The sequence below is a fragment of the Esox lucius genome, chromosome 5, assembly GCF_011004845.1.
Source record: "Esox lucius isolate fEsoLuc1 chromosome 5, fEsoLuc1.pri, whole genome shotgun sequence".
Taxonomy (NCBI): domain Eukaryota; kingdom Metazoa; phylum Chordata; class Actinopteri; order Esociformes; family Esocidae; genus Esox; species Esox lucius.
In genome coordinates this window covers 12,981,513-12,998,723 of record NC_047573.1, presented here as the reverse complement: position 1 = coordinate 12,998,723, position 17,211 = coordinate 12,981,513, and the positions used below count along the sequence as shown (strand labels likewise).

The following is a 17,211-nucleotide window of genomic DNA, read 5'->3' as shown; positions in this document are numbered from 1 at the left end:
TACAGCAGTAGTCCTGAGGATACCCCTGAACTTCATTTCTTGTGTTGACAGGAGAAATCTTGGCCTGGAGTAAATATTTCCTCTCTGAATTGTATATAATTAATCTAAACCAGTAATAAATGTGGTGATTGTTTAGGTAACACTTCTGTATGGTTATCATCATGTAAGCTTTCTCCCCCGGAGGCTTTTAGTAGAGCAATCGCTGTGCTTCCTGCTCTTTACTCTCTGCCCCCCCCCCCCCATCACCACAACCCCGCTTACCCGGCTCAGATTCTTTCCGAAATACTCAGCACACCACCATGCAGTCATACCTATGCTACCAGAGGCCAATTCAATCACTGCTCCAAACTAAAATTGTCATCATGCCTTTCCTTTTGCAGACTGTCAGGCCCAGGAAATTGCATACACCACAACTATAAAATTGTAATAAGCCCTGTGCCTGTCTCTGTCTCCTCAATATAGAGGCAAACAGCAGGGGACAGACTGGAGAGTTAAGGAGGGGAATGAGCCAAATCTCTTCTGGATAGTAGAGGCTCCTAGCTTCCCAGTCCCACAGCAAATGGATGTCCTAATACAGCCCCAACTCATCGATACATCCGGTAGACAAAATTACCGTAAAATGTAAGACAGATTGTGCTGTGTCCTCACCGTCATAGGACTGAGCTAATTATTCTAAATTCTACATGACTTCCTAAAACTGTCCATATTTTCACCCTATAAACTCAATGAAGAAAAAAAGAAATGACAAAGCACCTCAGTTCCCCCCCACGCCTCCGACTTCTATCAGCACTGATACAACTGGTATAGCCAAACTGGTTGATTATTTTCACGGCAGATTTACGGGTTACACATTTCATTTTTTCAAACTACACTGACGACACGACAGTGTGAAGACTGTAAGTGAGCTGTACTGGTGGTTAGCTCCAACAACGCGGAGGCCGCACAGATTGCAATCTGTTAAATAACCTCTGCTCTGTGTTGCTTCTTAGCGGCTCTCAGATGCTATCTTCTCTAATGCTCTCTTAGGCATTCAGCACTTCATGACAACAGCCCTGTGAAGTGTGTTCTCTCCTTTGCTCGATCTGATCCCAATGTGTTTCCAGCTGCTAATACTGACAATCTTTCATTTCAGCTAGGCATTTTCATCATCCTGGCTGTTTTTGAATGGGAGGAGGATTTTGTGTGTGTGTGTGTGGGGGGGGGGGGGGGGGTTCGCATCGGAACCATGTTCCTCTCAATGAATAGCTTATAAATATACATGAGAGTGGTGGCAGCAGCATTTGAGGTGCTGCTTTGCATTTGGCTATTTCATTTCAACAGGGGCATTTCATTTCACGTGTTGTCTCACAGAGCCCATGGCCTCTTAGAAGACAAAGTGCTGGTCTTGTTATCAACTTCAAATACACTGAATTAAAAAGTACTTCTTATTCTAATGAATGTATGCTCAAATGATGGCTGGTGACTTACTGTCATGCAAATAGAAGGGAAAACAGTGATGTGCTGTCGGCAACATTTCCTGTGTACTCCCTACTAGTTCTGCCCTATTTCTGAATGCAGCCGCAGACGGGCAACAGATGTAGAGCTGACAGCCGAAAATCATCCTCTGCATTTAAACACTCAGAGATCACTCTGTGAGAGGGCTGAGACCAGCACCGAATGAATGCGAAGATTACCGCTCGCCCCACACCTTGCACTGAAAATCCCATGCAGTATGTGAGTGTGCGTTAGATCGGCTTGTTAACTGCCCACATATCTGCCCTCCGTCGCAAGAAAGAGGGAATGAGCTTCCATTTTATTCGAATGTGCTTGCCTGGCCACATGTAGCTCAACCTCACAGTATCAGACGTGAGTGTGTTTTAATAGCTAGATTTACATAAAATTAAACTGCAAACCAAAAATGCAAACTGCAAACCCAAATCCAAATGCAACCAATAGGCCTAAACTGACAAGATAGATTTTTGGAGAGAAAAAAAAGGGTCACAATTGTGATTCAATAATTCCAGCAGCCATTTTTACATTCACTGTGTCTGAATACTGACTTTGATGCAATCATTTCAGAAATTGTATTTCTTCACTTCTTCAATGTTGTTTTGTGGGTATTCTATATCTCTACATGAGATCTATTTGACTTGTATGCCCTGAAAGCTTCTGGCTCAGCAGGAAGCAGAGTGAGTGGGAAGGTTTTACTAAAACCGCAAATGGACTGTATTGAACGATGGGAGTGTATTGTGTTCTGGTGTTGGGAAGAAATAAGCCCTCTGTCTCTGTTTCTCCTCTCCCCAGGTCAGGGCTGTTGTTGCTGGGCAAACCACTGGACAGGGAGTCTGAGGATTCCTACACCCTTGTTGTAACAGCCTCAGATGGCCATCCTGATGGAGTAAGCCAGTCTAGATCAATTGTCCTTCCACCCGTCCCTCAATCCATTCAATTAATCTGTTCTCTGTCAAGTTGAATTCACCCATTCATCTGCATACTGCCACCATCAAGGAATGAATTGTACTCATTCATCTGTTCTTTCTGTTCAGTTAAGTCCATGGCATATTTTATCGCTAGTCTTACTCACTCTGTTTGAGGTTTTGCGGTTCATTGTTTTGAAGGAATCTTGGCCAAACACGAGTAGCAGTGATTTATGTAAATTATGTTAACGATGAATAACAATACCAGCAATGCTTGGAGAGAATTGGGGTTGATTAAAATGTGCAGCCTAACGTAATATCTGTATTTGTCATCAATCACGGTCGTCTTCAAAGGTTGCATCCAGTGGTGAGAAAATATTAATAATCACAAAAACCTTTGAGGCACTAACTTACTATCACGTCACTCTAATGATGGCAAAACCTCTGGTGAAATCACATGCTGCTAAATCACTCTAAGGATGGGGAGATATTTTCCCTGTGGTTGCCTATCTCCATGACCAAAACATATTTTTCCATTTCACACACTTAATGAGACAGATTCCGGGGACATTATCCTCTTTGATGCCGGCACTGGTTTATTGAAGTCACGTATGACATGTTACCGCAATGACCTTTATAGAAATGAACACAAATGTCTCTCCTCTCTCACATTCTGATAACTGAAGCCCCTCCTCCTACATTAATCACTACCCATCTTAATTGGCCAAGAGTCTCAGAGCTGGTCTTCTTTCTGGTGGCGTCCCCTGTAGTTGGTCCTCTCATGCAAGTGAAGTAAGACTGTGGAAGGTGAAGTGCCTGTGAAATCTCCCTGCCTGGTGCTTGCTAGCGTTTCCCTCCCCTCTGTGTCCTCCTTGGTTCCAGTAATTCTATAAAGCCTTGAGCAAAGTTTAGTGAAGCCTGAGTGGGTAGTGTAGAGGCAGAGACAGAGGCCTTTAAAATGCATTGACCTTTCCAAATCAGCTGGTCATTATCCAACCTTATAAACAGTCCTGTAGGGACTAAGAAAGGCTCTGTAGCTTATGACACACACACACACACACACACACACACACACAGACACATATATCACTGATGCTCCAGAACTGCTTGACTTGGCTCCCTGGTGATGTTACCTACTGGATGAGGCATATCTCTGTAGGCCTCTGTGGGTGGGCCAAGACCAGCCACTACTATCTGATAAGGCCCAGGGCCATGTCCCACATGACATATCACAGATGTTGCATGGCATTGTTGTACTGGTAGTATTTGTCGTAAGGAGGCACTGAGGTTTTTTATTTTGTGTTATCTATTTTATTGCTGAAGCAGCATCATTCCTGGGTTACAGATACATTGAAAAGAACATTGACAGACAACAACAGCCACACACATTGAAAATGAGAATAGTGCAATCAAGAAAGTAAGTTTCAAAAAAATGAATAAACACAGCGCCTATTAAATGCTGTTACAGACATTACTAAAATCTGAGGTTTTTGCATTCCTCTGGGTGTTCGACCGTGGGAAGTAGTGTCTTTGATGTTCTCTCAAAGCCGAATGCATAGAAGAGAATGAGGAAGTGAGACATCAGGAGGCGATGATGTAGAGTGAAGGGGCAGCATGCTGTGAGGGCACACCTGCACACTAGGCCTCCTTTGTTCTCTCCTTGGTTCTCGTTCTGATGAAGAGAAGCCCTATGTGCTGTCTAATGGTGGTTCAGCCCTCCCTGTAGGCTTGTGCTTTGATGAAGGCTGTGATTTGGGTTGTCAATACCAGAAACACTAAGGAATTAGCTTTAGCGCCACTTCGAACCTCAGAATGTGTCTGTACAGAATTCTACAGTGACTTGTGTTAATGAATACCTGTTTTGTAACAGATGACAGTATCTACAGTGGGGAGAACAAGTATTTGATACACTGCTAATTTTGCAGGTTTTCCCACTTACAAAGCATGTAGAGGTCTGTAATTTTATCATAGGTACTCTTCAACTGTGAGTGAAGGAATCTAAAACAAAAATCTAGAAAATCACATTTTATGATTTTTAAGTAATTCATTAGCATTTTATTGCATGACATAAGTATTTGATACATAAGAAAAGCAGAACTGAATATTTGGTACAGAAACCTTTGTTTGCAATTACAGAGATCATATGTTTCCTGTAGTTTTTGACCAGGTTTGCACACACTGCAGCAGGGATTTTGGCCCACTCCTCCATACAGACCTTCTCCAGATCCTTCAGGTTTTGGGGCTGTCACTGAGCAATATGGACTTTCAGCTCCCTCCAAAGATTTTCTGTTGGGTTCAGGTCTAGAGACTGGCTAGGCCACTCCAGGACCTTCTTAGGGAGCCACTCCTTAGTTGCCCTGGCTGTGTGTTTCGGGTCGTTGTCATGCTGGAAGACCCAGCCACGATCCATCTTCAATGCTCTTACTGAGGGAAGGAGGTTGTTGGCCAAGATCTCGCGATACATGGCCCCATCCATCCTCCCCTCAATACGGTGCAGTCGTCCTGTCCCCTTTGCAGAACAGCATCCCCAAAGAATGATGTTTCCACGTCCATGCTTCACAGTTGGGATGGTGTTCTTGGGGTTGTACTCATCCTTCTTCTTCCTCCAAACACGGCGAGTGGAGTTTATACCAAAAAGCTCTATTTTTGTCTCATCAGACAAAATGACTTTTTTCCTTAAACAGCTCTCTGGTCTTGGCCATTGTGGAGAGGTTGCAGTCTGTTTGATTGAGGGTGTGGACAGGTGTCTTTTATACAGGCAATGAGTTCAAACAGGTGCAGTTAATACAGGTAATGAGTGGAGAACAGGAGGTCTTCTTAAAGAAAAACTAACATGTCTGTGAGAGCCTGAATTCTTACTGGTTGGTAGGTGATCAAATACTTATGTCATGCAATAAAATGCTAATTAATTATTTAAAAATCATACAATGTGATTTTCTGGTTTTATTTTTTAGATTCCGTCTCTCACATTTGGGGTGTACCTATGATTAAAAAAAAAGACCTCTACATGCTTTGTAAATAGGAAAAGCTGCAAAATCGGCAGTCTATCAAATACCTGTTCTCCCCACTGTACCTAATGACCCACTTGTTTGTAATTCTTTTCTTTTCTTCCAGCATTTTTACTTATAGGCGGTTGGGCAAAAGACAGATCTCGGAATGTGGCAGCCTTTTGTCTGGCTCTCACAATTCCAGTATTGTCTGGTTATTCAAAGGATGGTTTTCATGGAGAAATGGCCCTGTTTGGATGTGTTTTCTTTGACGGTCTAATTTCTTTATTAAAGAGAATATTTGAGGCTTTAGTCTTTGTGGTCCATCACAGACCTCATTAATCAGCATCATCATTATGGCCCCAAGCCTTATTAAATGTCCTTCTCCGATACCGCCAACATGAAAACTACTTAATTGGCTTTTTAGGAGGAGAATCCATCATATTTGTGAAACAGGAACTCAAGAAGAAAACACTCATCAGGGTCTTTTTTGGCTGGAGGATGGGTGGTGCAAGTGTCAAGCATCTATTAGTTAGCAATTTTGAAATGTAGAAAATACTCAAATGAAAGATGTGTCGTTTGGATGTCCTTAAAACCCCATGATGCTATGTAATAGTCCCCTGGACATCCTTGTCCTCCTCTTACTGGGTATGTATTTCCCATCCCTTCTAACATCAAGTGGCGTGCGTTGAGGTTGGAGGGGTGATCAAATTTGAGGTGTGTCCTGAATAACAAGCGCAAAGGTGACAATTTCATGCGGCACTAATCTGAAGTTTCAAGGCACACCAGAAATAGGTCAACCATGGTGCAGGCGGTGGCCTTACGACGTGTTGCCTTGTGTTGTCTCTGGATACACGTTGTCAGAAGGTTTAGGGGGTCTTTTCCAAACATGTCCGAAATCTTGCCGGGCCATACTTTAGAGAAAGGAACTTCAAGTTAATATGATGTTATTTTGGTGTATTTTCTTTTGCTTATTTTTCTACACTAGAGAAAGGAACTTAAAGTTTAGTTTTTTAACAGATTTTTGGTATGATTTCAGCCACTGGAAAGGGGTTCTCAGGACCTAAAAGGGTCCTCAATTATCTTTGTATTATGTCATGTCATGTATTACATCACTCATTTTGTAGACGTGCAAAAAATGGACATACATTTTTTGAATAATTCTTGAGGGCTGTGTGTGTATAAATATATTGTTAAAAGTAATGATGACGGTTAAAGGATTTTGATGTGTTCCAAAACATGCCTGAGTCCAACAGTCTTTTCTGATCATTGAAGCACTTAAATCACGTATATTTGACTGGTCAAATTGCTCTCTGTGTAGTGCCAAGTTCCACTTAACCTTTTTTAGATTGCGATATTTTCCCCCTTTGAAATGTAAATGTGCATGCATTGTGTTAGTATGTTGAAAAGGTTTTTTTGCTTACAGCCAACAGCTTGAAAATGAAGATTAGAAATTAATTTAATAATGACCAACCTCTTTTTTTAGCCTGGCAGAAACTTCTATTGCTCATAATAATACTTCATAAATGTATTTGTACACCTACAGTCGATGTAGGCCTATGACATTTCGTATGCTTTTCCATTATCATCTAGATTGTCATTGTCACTTGTGTTGTTTGACTATAGGACAACCGGTACACAGTCTGGGCTATAATAGGATTAGTGTGCTACAGGTTGCATTCACTGTTACACTGATGGCAGTAGCAAAACCGCGTAGTAATCCTACGCTCATAGCATGTTTTAATATGAGCTATGATCATCCACTTTAACACGAATGCATGTGTAGCACAAGGAGACACTGTGTCTTTAAAATAGAGCGCTGTAGCATCACGGACCACGTAGGAAACCTTCCATGTGGATGCATTAACTCTGCTGAGGTGTTAGATGGCTGGCAGTAACCGCCTTTCCTCTCCTCCATCGGTTTGGTTAGGTGCGCTTTGAGTTCAGAAGTAATTGTCACAATGACGGGAAATGTGCAGATGGACTATCCACACTGTCATATTGGCTTTTAAATACTGCTTCTTTATAGCCGGCAGGCTTAAGTACAGCATGATAGAGTACCTTGAGTACTCCTCCTTCCTATGACTGTGATAAACCGTGTGGTTTTTATACACGGCAACCTTGACATCTGTGTTCTAGCTGTATGCTGCTCTGGATAAGAGCATCTTCTAAATGACTGAATTTAATTACTTGCACTTGTTGACCTTTTTTAACGTCATAGAAAAATGGTTACAAGTGAAAAGGGGTATCCATTTGATGGATTCAGTTTTGTGAAAGCCTTGAACCCCATGTTTTAGGGGTCTCTAAGAGACTGCTAGTCCCTATGGTATCAGTACGCTCATGATTGTTTTCCCTGTTTCGTGACGTATGCCGTTTTCTGGGAAGATTCAGTACAGAAGGACTATATACGGTTCAGCAGTTTTGTTAATCGAAAAAAGCTTTTGACAAGATGCACAATCTTAAAGAACTTTGAACTAAATATGTTTATGAGCATCTTGTTGTCACATAAAATATTAAAATGCTAATTCACCTAATGCTAGTGAGATTTGTTATTTATCACATGATGATTAATGCAAATGTGTAATCATAATTGCAAGTGCAGTAGCCATTAATCAAGGAAAAAAGTGGGATTGTAGATGAACAACCCTCCCCATGACCAGAATGTTGAAATTAAGTATATTATCTAAAAATAGAGTTCAGAAAAAGAGTTCAGAAATTAACTTTGTGATGGGGTTAAACATGTCAAGGGCTGCATAGTTCTGTGAACTTTTAGTAAAATGTCCTGGTTTTTCCAAAATCACCGTTGGAGACTTTCTGTGATCAGGAAGGGATCCTCCCACCAGGAAATCTGGAAAAAACAGCGGATGTATTGAAAGTTCCTGGAATGCAACCATAAGCATGACATCCATACACATTTGCCGTGACAGCTGCAGTAACCTTTTTAGGAATATAAATAACTCTCATTTCTCTGAACGCATATACAGTACATACATTTTGTTGTTTCTTCCAGACCTCCACAGCCACCGTGAATATTGTGGTCACTGATGTCAATGATAATGACCCCGTCTTTGATTTGCCCCTGCTCCGAAACCTAACCGTTATAGAAGAGGAGGCAAACTCGTTTGTGGGCCAAGTGAAGGTAAGTCTGCCGCTGTGTCGAACCTCGCTGAATTTCTGCTGCATAATCTATCACTGCTTGCATATGTAGATCCTCGTCTAATGAAGGGCTCTCAGGGAGGTTGAGTGAGAAGTGCCAAGGGTCTCGGCCTGGGGGTCCCCCCCGTTACCCGGCATCCGTGCCCAGCTTCCTGCCCCCTCTGCTGTTTATTATTTCCCAATTAAATAAAGTCCATTTAAATAATTTGTTACCTTTGGGGACATCTTATAATGAGTAGCTTTGTTGGGCTCTGTTAAGCTGTGAGGAGTTGTAATTAGTGGTGTAGATTAATAGGGGCTGAGGATTGTTACAGTGGTGGAATAAGCAGAGGATAATGAAGTCCGATATCGTCAGAAGGAGGCTGTTGTGTTGTGGACTCTGTGCTTGTTTGGTACGTAACAGTACTGCATTCCGCTTTGTTGTAAATCATTAGATTCATGTTTACATGGGTGAAGGGTTGCAGGGAAAGTAGCTGGAGCTGCTCCAAATCCAAATAATTCCCGTATCTGTCCCGTACGGCTAACCTGGAACAATACAGATGACCGCAAGCCACATTCAAGCAGCAGAGAGACCCGCTAGTGTGCTATTAACATTTCTCTCAGTCAAACATTGTTAAACATAATCATCAAGACTTGCTCTCCCACTAAACTGAACTATTTCATAAAAACCCCCGGATAATAAACTCGGGAGTAATATCTTGGAATGTGCAATTGATTAACATATGATCAACCAAGTGGGCATTTTGTGGCTAGAGCACAATATAGCCAATGCATCGAAATGTGTGGCGTAGGCTATCATGTAACACTTTAACTAAACAATCTGCTGAGTACAATTTCCTCTTCAATCTGGCAATGCATGGATACTGCAATAAAAGGCTACTTCCGCGGCGGCTGTTGATGTTCAGTTAATATATGGAATTGTTTTTCATTCAATAGGCATAATGAGATATTGTTCTATTGATATTCGGTACTGCTATGTCCTATAGGTATTAAAGTATCCTTACACTGAAAAACAGATTTTGAAAAGTTGTTCAAGTGTCTTTCCTCTGTCTGAAAAGTTTAAGAAAACTCAAATGTTGATGCTTATCAGTAATTCTCCACCTGCACTTTTCCTAATTGAAATAGTACAGGACTAACGTCTATGGGATCTGGTTAGTGGCAAATGTTGCACATTCAGAGAAAAGGCTGGTTCTTGCTAGATTATACATTGCAAACAAGCCATTAAATGCTGGGATCCAGTGGCGCGGATGAACTACTTTGAGTGTACAGTGTAGTCAGCCAACGATGATGATCCGGCAGGTCTGACATTGAGCAAGCACTTTGTCAGAAGATAAATATTTATCCTACAATAGAAGTATTGATCAAAGCCAAAAACTCCAATGTGTCTTTACTCTCACAAGTTGACTCCTGCACATGCATGGGTGTTTTTTCTTAAACACATTTCATTTTCAATATCCATTTTTGTCTTGCTTAGACAATGCTTTGCTAAAATATGTTTCAGGTACATTTTACAAAATGTATATGTTTCAGTTTACAAAAGCCGTCCTATGAAATAGCCAGCAATTATACAACTGGAATCCACTTGGTCACTTTTGAGAAATTGCAACTTTCATTATTGTTAAAAAGGCAACTAATGGAAGAAATTGATGTTATGTTGCAATGTACAAGTACCACAGTCCTTTAATGTGGACTTAACTGTGGGCATCTAATTACAGTTAAGATACTGTACCATATGTAGGTAAATGTATCAAAACATTTTATGGTATTGATCATGATGATATAATACCTTTTTTTCCCTGATCTATCAGGAAAGAAGTTAAGAACTTGTGTTGTTGGTGTGTTCTTGAACTATGTGTAACCAGGAAATGAAGGGGTATTGCTCATTTCTGATTCATTTAGAATTGAAGATGTGTGTAACAGGCTTGACCACATTTCTGGATACATTTTTCCGGAATTCCAGGTTTTAAATGTTGCTGAAACATTGTTTGAATTTTATTTATTTTTTTAAGTTTGAAATGTACCTCCTTTGGTCAAAACAAGGGCTTTTACATGCATAGAGGCAACACAGAAATGAATAAAATAGCACTCATAAAGAAAAATGCAGACAACAATTACTGTCCATATAACATTCCCCATAATGTAATTTTAAGATCAATAAGTGCAAGTGAATCCTTTGTTATCAACTTTGATATTAAAGTTTCCCTCCTGGACAAAGCTTCTCCTGATTTCCATGAATCCTCAAGCTGTAATGATATAATCGTAATAATGCTCGTAATGTTGATCCACAAGCTCCATGATTAATTACTTTTCATACAGTATGTTTGCCACGTGAAACATTTCTGGGTTAAAAAAAGTGTGTTGTATAATTGAAATCGAATTGTCTTGTTTACTTGCTGTATTTCGTTGTCTAAAGCAGTCAGCTCAGCTACCATCTTTTCCCTGCCACCTTCTGTGTCTGTTGCTGAGTGGCATTTCACTCACTTTATCAAGCCAACGAGACACGTTGCTGGATTCCCTTTACAAGAGAGAGTAGACACCAAGACAAATGAAGCAGAAATCACTGTGTTCTCTCCCTCATCTTTTCCTCTTTGGATAATGACACTATCCCTGGATGTCAGTGTTTATCGTTTTGGGTCTGGTGTGATGCACACTGTTAGACATATCTTGGATTCTCTTGGATACATGTTTTAATTAACTTTTAATTGATTGCTGCAAAAGATTAATGTTTTCATTAACGGGCCTTGGTTGCTTTACCAGCTGATAAAAATGCCTTCTTGCCATCACTAACTGGAAAGTTATCTTCATTAGTTTGCCTGACTATTGTGTTTTTACATCAACAGAAGGTACAGCATTTTTGTATTAACCTTTCGTCTACTCTCCCTTTAAATCCTAAAAAATCTGTTATTGCCCAGCATTTAGTAGAACATTTATAATTTTCAACCGACACAGTATCTTTCCATCCATTACTTCTAGCTCCCGTTTTGAATGTCTTGATTCTCCTTCGTTCAATGGGTTTATGGCATCTCAATCATACAAGGTCCTCCCACCAAATTCTGCGAAGTTCCCACTAAGTTTATATGTTGACCATTTCTGTGGCTTTGTCAGCCTCCAAGTCTGGAGTCAGTGTGCTGAGTGAATGTCGTTATTACCCCCTTGATTATCAATCCACACGAGTCTATCATTACGTGGCCCTGATTTAATTTGGTCAGGTCACACAATTTTTCTTGTACTGTGTTCAGCAGAATTTTGAGAACCCGGCGATATTAGCCATTACTGTAAGTCGATTACCAGAATGCATCTGTAAATATCAATCTGCAGCATACGTCGGTTGAAAAGGGGCGGGCCGGGGGAACATGCTGGTTATCATCGTTTTTCTCTTAGACACAGCCTTAGATATAGCAGAATCCATCCGGCGTTGTCTGTGGCCGTTGTGTTGTTACCCCTTTTGAGTAAGGCGAGTCTCTGGAACACATTTGAGATGTGTTTAGTTTTGTTGTAGGATGCCCAGAAGCTATGCTATCAACCAAAAGCATCAGGTGCACTTACAAACAAATTCCTTAAAAATTACCATTTGGAGCTAAAAACTAATGATGTTCTATATTCAGTAGAGTGTCTGGAACAAGCAGACCCACAGGCTGATCTACAATGGTAAGGATAAGCACAGTATGCTGCAGGAAAATGGACAATGAGGGTAAAAAAACATTTGATACTTTTTTCCTTATCTTTTAGGATAGAAAATAGGCAAAGAAGTAAATAATTAAACACTACTTCATATTTTGAATATACAGCCATGTCTCTTAGAGACCAGAGCTATCAGGGTAGGGTAGAGCACAGGACCTGAGCACAGGTACTAATGAAACAGTTACAGCTACAAATAGAAATAAAGGCAGCAAATGCATAACATAGATGTCCTGTACTGAACACAGTTTCATGACTTTTTATATTATATTTTCCATTAGCTCATTAGAGTGGGTTGGAAATTCTCCTCCGCTGTCCAACTTTAAATGGATTTGAATCAGAAGGAGGGATTAATGCCAATCCCTACAATATAAAGAACCGCTTCACCCTGCACAACAAACAAATCATTTGCGTAACAGAGGGGCCACAGCCGGATATTTGGAGAGATGGTTAAACTCTAACACTGAATGTGTACGGATGTCATGTTGTGATCTGTGTACCGCTCTCACCCGGCTGTCGAAACAGGTGTTTCCTTTTGTGTGTGTGTGTTGGTGTGTGTGTGTGTGTGTGTGTGTGTGTGTGCGGGCGTACCTCCCTATTAAGTTTCTGCATAATGGCGACCATATAGATAGTCTAACCCCCCTGGTTGTCCTTCCCTTCATCCATCCACCCACACAGGCCACAGATCCAGACGCGGGGGTTAATGGCCAGGTGCGATACCAACTGCTCAAGCACGCTAACCTCTTCAGGATCAACTCCAATGGCACCATCTTCACAGCTGTGCCTCTAGACCGAGAGGTTGGAGATCAGTATGACCTTATAGTGGAGGCGGAGGACAGAGCGGTGGAGGACCCCAGGAGGACTACGCTGTCTCTGTCGGTGACCGTGCTGGACCAAGACGATAACAGCCCCGTCTTCTCACAGCCATCCTATACAGTCAATCTGCCGGAGAACAGTCCAAAGAACACGGTCATACTGCAGTTAACTGTGAGTCTGTGTGTCTTGTGTGTTTCTCAGTCTGCATGTCTGTGTGTGTGTGTGTGTGTGTGTGTTTGTGGGGGGGGTGTACAATGCATGTGTTTGTTTGCAGGATTCATTCACACTCAAGAACCATAAGGCAGGGATATTTTCACTGCTTCAAACGCTCCACAGTCCAAATTCATCCTATATTACATCAAAGCCCACAAGGCCAGGAGGCAAAAGTATAGCCTCCTCGAGGATATCAAACCCCCAGACATGGACATTACTACGTGGCTCACTATTCAGTCAAGTGGAGACAGGAAAGGGCAAACAGGAGCTGCAGTCTCACACGGCCTTTTGTTGCATCAAATTACATCCAGTATCTATAACAACCTTACGAACATAACATGATTTTTAGAGTGGAGTATGAACTTAACAAGAAGCACTGCTGAAATGATGTTCATTGGAATCCTGCCTGCAGAATTGTGGTTGGTCTAGTGTTTTTCGCTCTGCCTTTTAAATTATTAGGGTTTAAATATTAGTTTTTTGACATGCCATTTGCACATAGCATATCAGCTGGGCTGTTTAGAGTTGTGATTATTTGTCGGCCAGCCTCGAAAATACTTTTTTGAGGGCCATATCATCGACAATTTCAGCTGGGTTTGGTTGATTGACATTCGCTGTCTGTCTGTTGGGTCCCAGTGCACTGATCGCCTCACAGTGACAGACCTGCCATTACTGTGATGTCCCGTTGCTTCCCGGCCCACACATGGTATTTGCTGATATTTTACAGCAGGTTGGGGCCAGATTTTAATGGGACCACTAATGGCTAAGCTACCATGGTGGGGGGTAATCTGTTTAGAGCCACGGCAGCAGTATGCCCCCACCCACGCCTCCACTTGAAAGGCCTCCACACACACAACCTCTGCAAATGCAGGGCTACATCCATTGTCAGGAGAGAGGTCATTAATTGTGGTGCTTAATAGCAGTTATTACTGCTGATCACTGTGATTTAACTGTGTAATTCAGTAGAAAATTACTTAACTTTTTTGTTACGGGCTGTAAGTTAAGGAACTTCTAAGTTGCAAAACAACCATGTACAGTAAGTTTAATGCTGACCATTGCATCATTTTCTTACTTACAGTATTTATTACTGCAGTTAAGTGACTGAATCAGGTCTATTAAACCCGAGAGCCATTAATATAACACACTGAACTGTTTGATACTGACGAACAAACGCACCCTGCTCTCCTCCAGGCCAAAGACGCTGACCTAAACTCCAACATCACTTTTCGCATCCGGACCCAGGAAGCCAGGCAGCTGTTTGCCGTTCACCCAGTGACTGGAGAGCTGTCAGTGCTGCAGACCCTGGACTTTGAGACGCTGCCTGCCAGGAACCAAACCCAGACCTTTGTGGTTGAAGCTCTGGACAGTGGAGGGAGCATGCCGCCAGGCCTGGCCACTGTCACTGTGAAGATTATGGTAAGCAAATGACCTTCCAGGAGCACCTCCACAACAGAGCCTCGTCACTGACACCCCCAGGCTGTTTATCACTCACAAGTTGACTCCATCATTCAGAGGGGAAAATGTAAAAGAATAGCGGAAGACATTAATCTAATTTTTCGTGAATGCTTGCTAGCTAAAGTATTTGGTCTGCTTTCTCTACCCCTCTATCTACCTTTTTCCTCTCTCTTTCTCTCTCTCTCTCTCTCTCTCTTTCTCTCCCCATCCCCTACTTCTCTGGCCGAAACCACAAAATATCCTTACCACCACAGAGCAAAAGAGAAATGAATGATCCTCCAGTTACCTTTCATTTCTCCTGGCCTGACAAAAGGAAGACAGACAGATTGATTCTGTAGTGGAGTGCTGTAGTATTTTATGTCTGGATGATCATTAGGTTTGCGAGGGCTCTATTTTGCCAGTATTATGGCCGTGTGATTTATTAGGTTTCAGAAGATTAAGCACCAGACATGAGTTGAATGGAGATTAGCCTGCCATTGGCCTTGGCATGACGCTCTTAGAAAAGTAGAGCAGTAACCAGAGGCTTGTGATATTACACAGCACTTGAACAAAGCTGTGCTGTGGTAGTCAGTCCGTGGGCTCGAATCAAATTCTTCAGCTCCAAGCAAGATACTGCAAGTTATTTGGGATGTAGGATACTATGAAAGAAGGGCAGCGGAGAGTTCTGAAGCTGTGAAGCACTGCTGCTAAGCTTTAGGTGTTTGCATCCTTCCTGCCTCACTCATGAATACGATGACCTGTGTATTTTACCAGCCAAACAACGGGGAGCGAAGGAATGAAAGGTACAAATGAGGTGTATCCAGCCTCTGCCTGTATCTAAAGGGCAGGGAAACAGATTTTGTACCTTTCCGCCTGGCATAGCTAATTGATGATTATTTGCTGTTGAGGTGGAACAGTGCGATGTGGTGTAGTGTAGGGTGGTAATGTAATGTGCTGCCTCGTCCACGGAGACTAGAGGGATAGAGGAGTGATTAAGCTGTGAGATCGCTCCCGTGGGTGCTTTAGACTTAATTAGGAAACCATTGACAGAAACACTATGCCAGTTGAGATTCCGTGCAGAGGCATTTTCCACTCTGCCTGGCCTGTTATCTGAGCCAGACTGCCAGAGCAAAAATCACTCTCCAGAAAAAGTGTGAATATTAAAGGGGACACTGATGAAAACTGCTGTCTCCAATACCCCTCTATTTTTTTTATGTGCGGACAGACACAACCACTAGGTTTTATTAATAAGAGGAGGCGCTGCACCAAGGACGTTTCTGTATAAATACTGTGAGCAAGAGGGAGCCAGGAAAATATGTGTAATTTGGACACCTAAACTGGCCTGGCCTCTCCTTGGACTTTGTGAGGCGACATGCTCTATTGAATGCATTGCCATGCACCTCCGTCTTAAGGACAAAGGGCCCAGCAGCCACTCTGCAGGTTCTAGATTAACACGTGTTCTGATCCGAGCTATCCAAGCAGCACTCTTGCACTCCTGGGGTTCTTCAGTCTTCAGACAGAGTCTGGAAAAGAAAATGTATCTGGTGAAATAGAGTATGTCCTCTACCAGTGACTATGGGTTTGGCATATCACCATATAGTGCTGTCGCCTTAGTGGTTCATACACTGGGTGCCATCATCTTTCTCTGCCCAGAGCCCCGCTCTGTCATTCTTAATGCCCTTCATGATCTGCTATTGGGTATATGCCATTTTGGGTTTAGTGCTCTGCCATGGTGCTAATGGGGGCAACACTGGACCAGGCTGACAGCTGTAAATGCAACCAGTCGGAATTCGGTCCACAGGTCCCTCTTTACCTAAGGAACAAATTTGCCTCAAGAGCCCATAAAGTCTGCCATCTTGGATTTTCCGCTCTAATTTTTTTCCCTAAAACACAAAAAAGTTATCTTCAACTAGAGCGATGCACAGACCAGATGAATGTGAGTTTTTGGAACATGAATGGGGGGCAGTGGAGAATGAATGGGAGTCAATGGTAATTCAATGGGAGTCTATGGTAAACGCATGGAAGTCAATGGGGAAGGAATGGAGGTCAATGGGGAATGAATGGAGGACAAGTGTGATTCAATGGGAGTCTCTGGAAAATGAATGGAGGTCAATGGGGAATTAAATTGGTCAATAAGGAATAAATTGGTTTCTATGGAAAATGAATGGGGTTCAATGGGGGATAAATGGAAGTGTTTGGGGAATGAAGAGCAGTCAAAGGGTTATGAATGGGGAGTTTAAAGGGAATTAATGAAAGTCAGTGGGTAAAGCATAGCAGTTAATGGGGAATGAATGACAATGAATTAAGAATAAATGGGTGCCATGGTGGTCCGCATATATTTTTGATTACAACCCCTTTTCCAAAAAAGTTGTCAAATAATAACAGAATGCAATGATGTGCAACTCATTTAAACCCTATATTCAATAGAAAATGGTGCAAAGACAACATGTCAAATATTGACATTTTGTTGACATTTTGTTTCTGGAAAAATATATGCCCACTTTGAATGGCATGCCAGCAACACGTTTTAAGAA

The 17,211-nt window shown here is 41.9% G+C and overlaps 1 protein-coding gene across 8 annotated transcripts in view; it reads left to right on the top strand.

The window, feature by feature from the left end:
• The window catches only part of pcdh15b (protocadherin-related 15b), a 214,139-nt gene that overhangs the window by 120,670 nt on the left and 76,258 nt on the right, over nucleotides 1-17,211 (top strand). For all 8 annotated transcript variants that reach the window (XR_004575762.1, XM_020046964.2, XM_020046963.2 and 5 more), the window contains 4 exons: nucleotides 2,284-2,377; nucleotides 8,394-8,522; nucleotides 12,896-13,204; nucleotides 14,435-14,659. Coding sequence is in view for 7 of the 8 variants with exons in the window: in XM_020046964.2 (XP_019902523.2) it covers nucleotides 2,284-2,377; nucleotides 8,394-8,522; nucleotides 12,896-13,204; nucleotides 14,435-14,659 (757 nt within the window). In the remaining variant the exon portion in view is untranslated. The remainder of the gene's footprint in view (nucleotides 1-2,283; nucleotides 2,378-8,393; nucleotides 8,523-12,895; nucleotides 13,205-14,434; nucleotides 14,660-17,211) is intronic.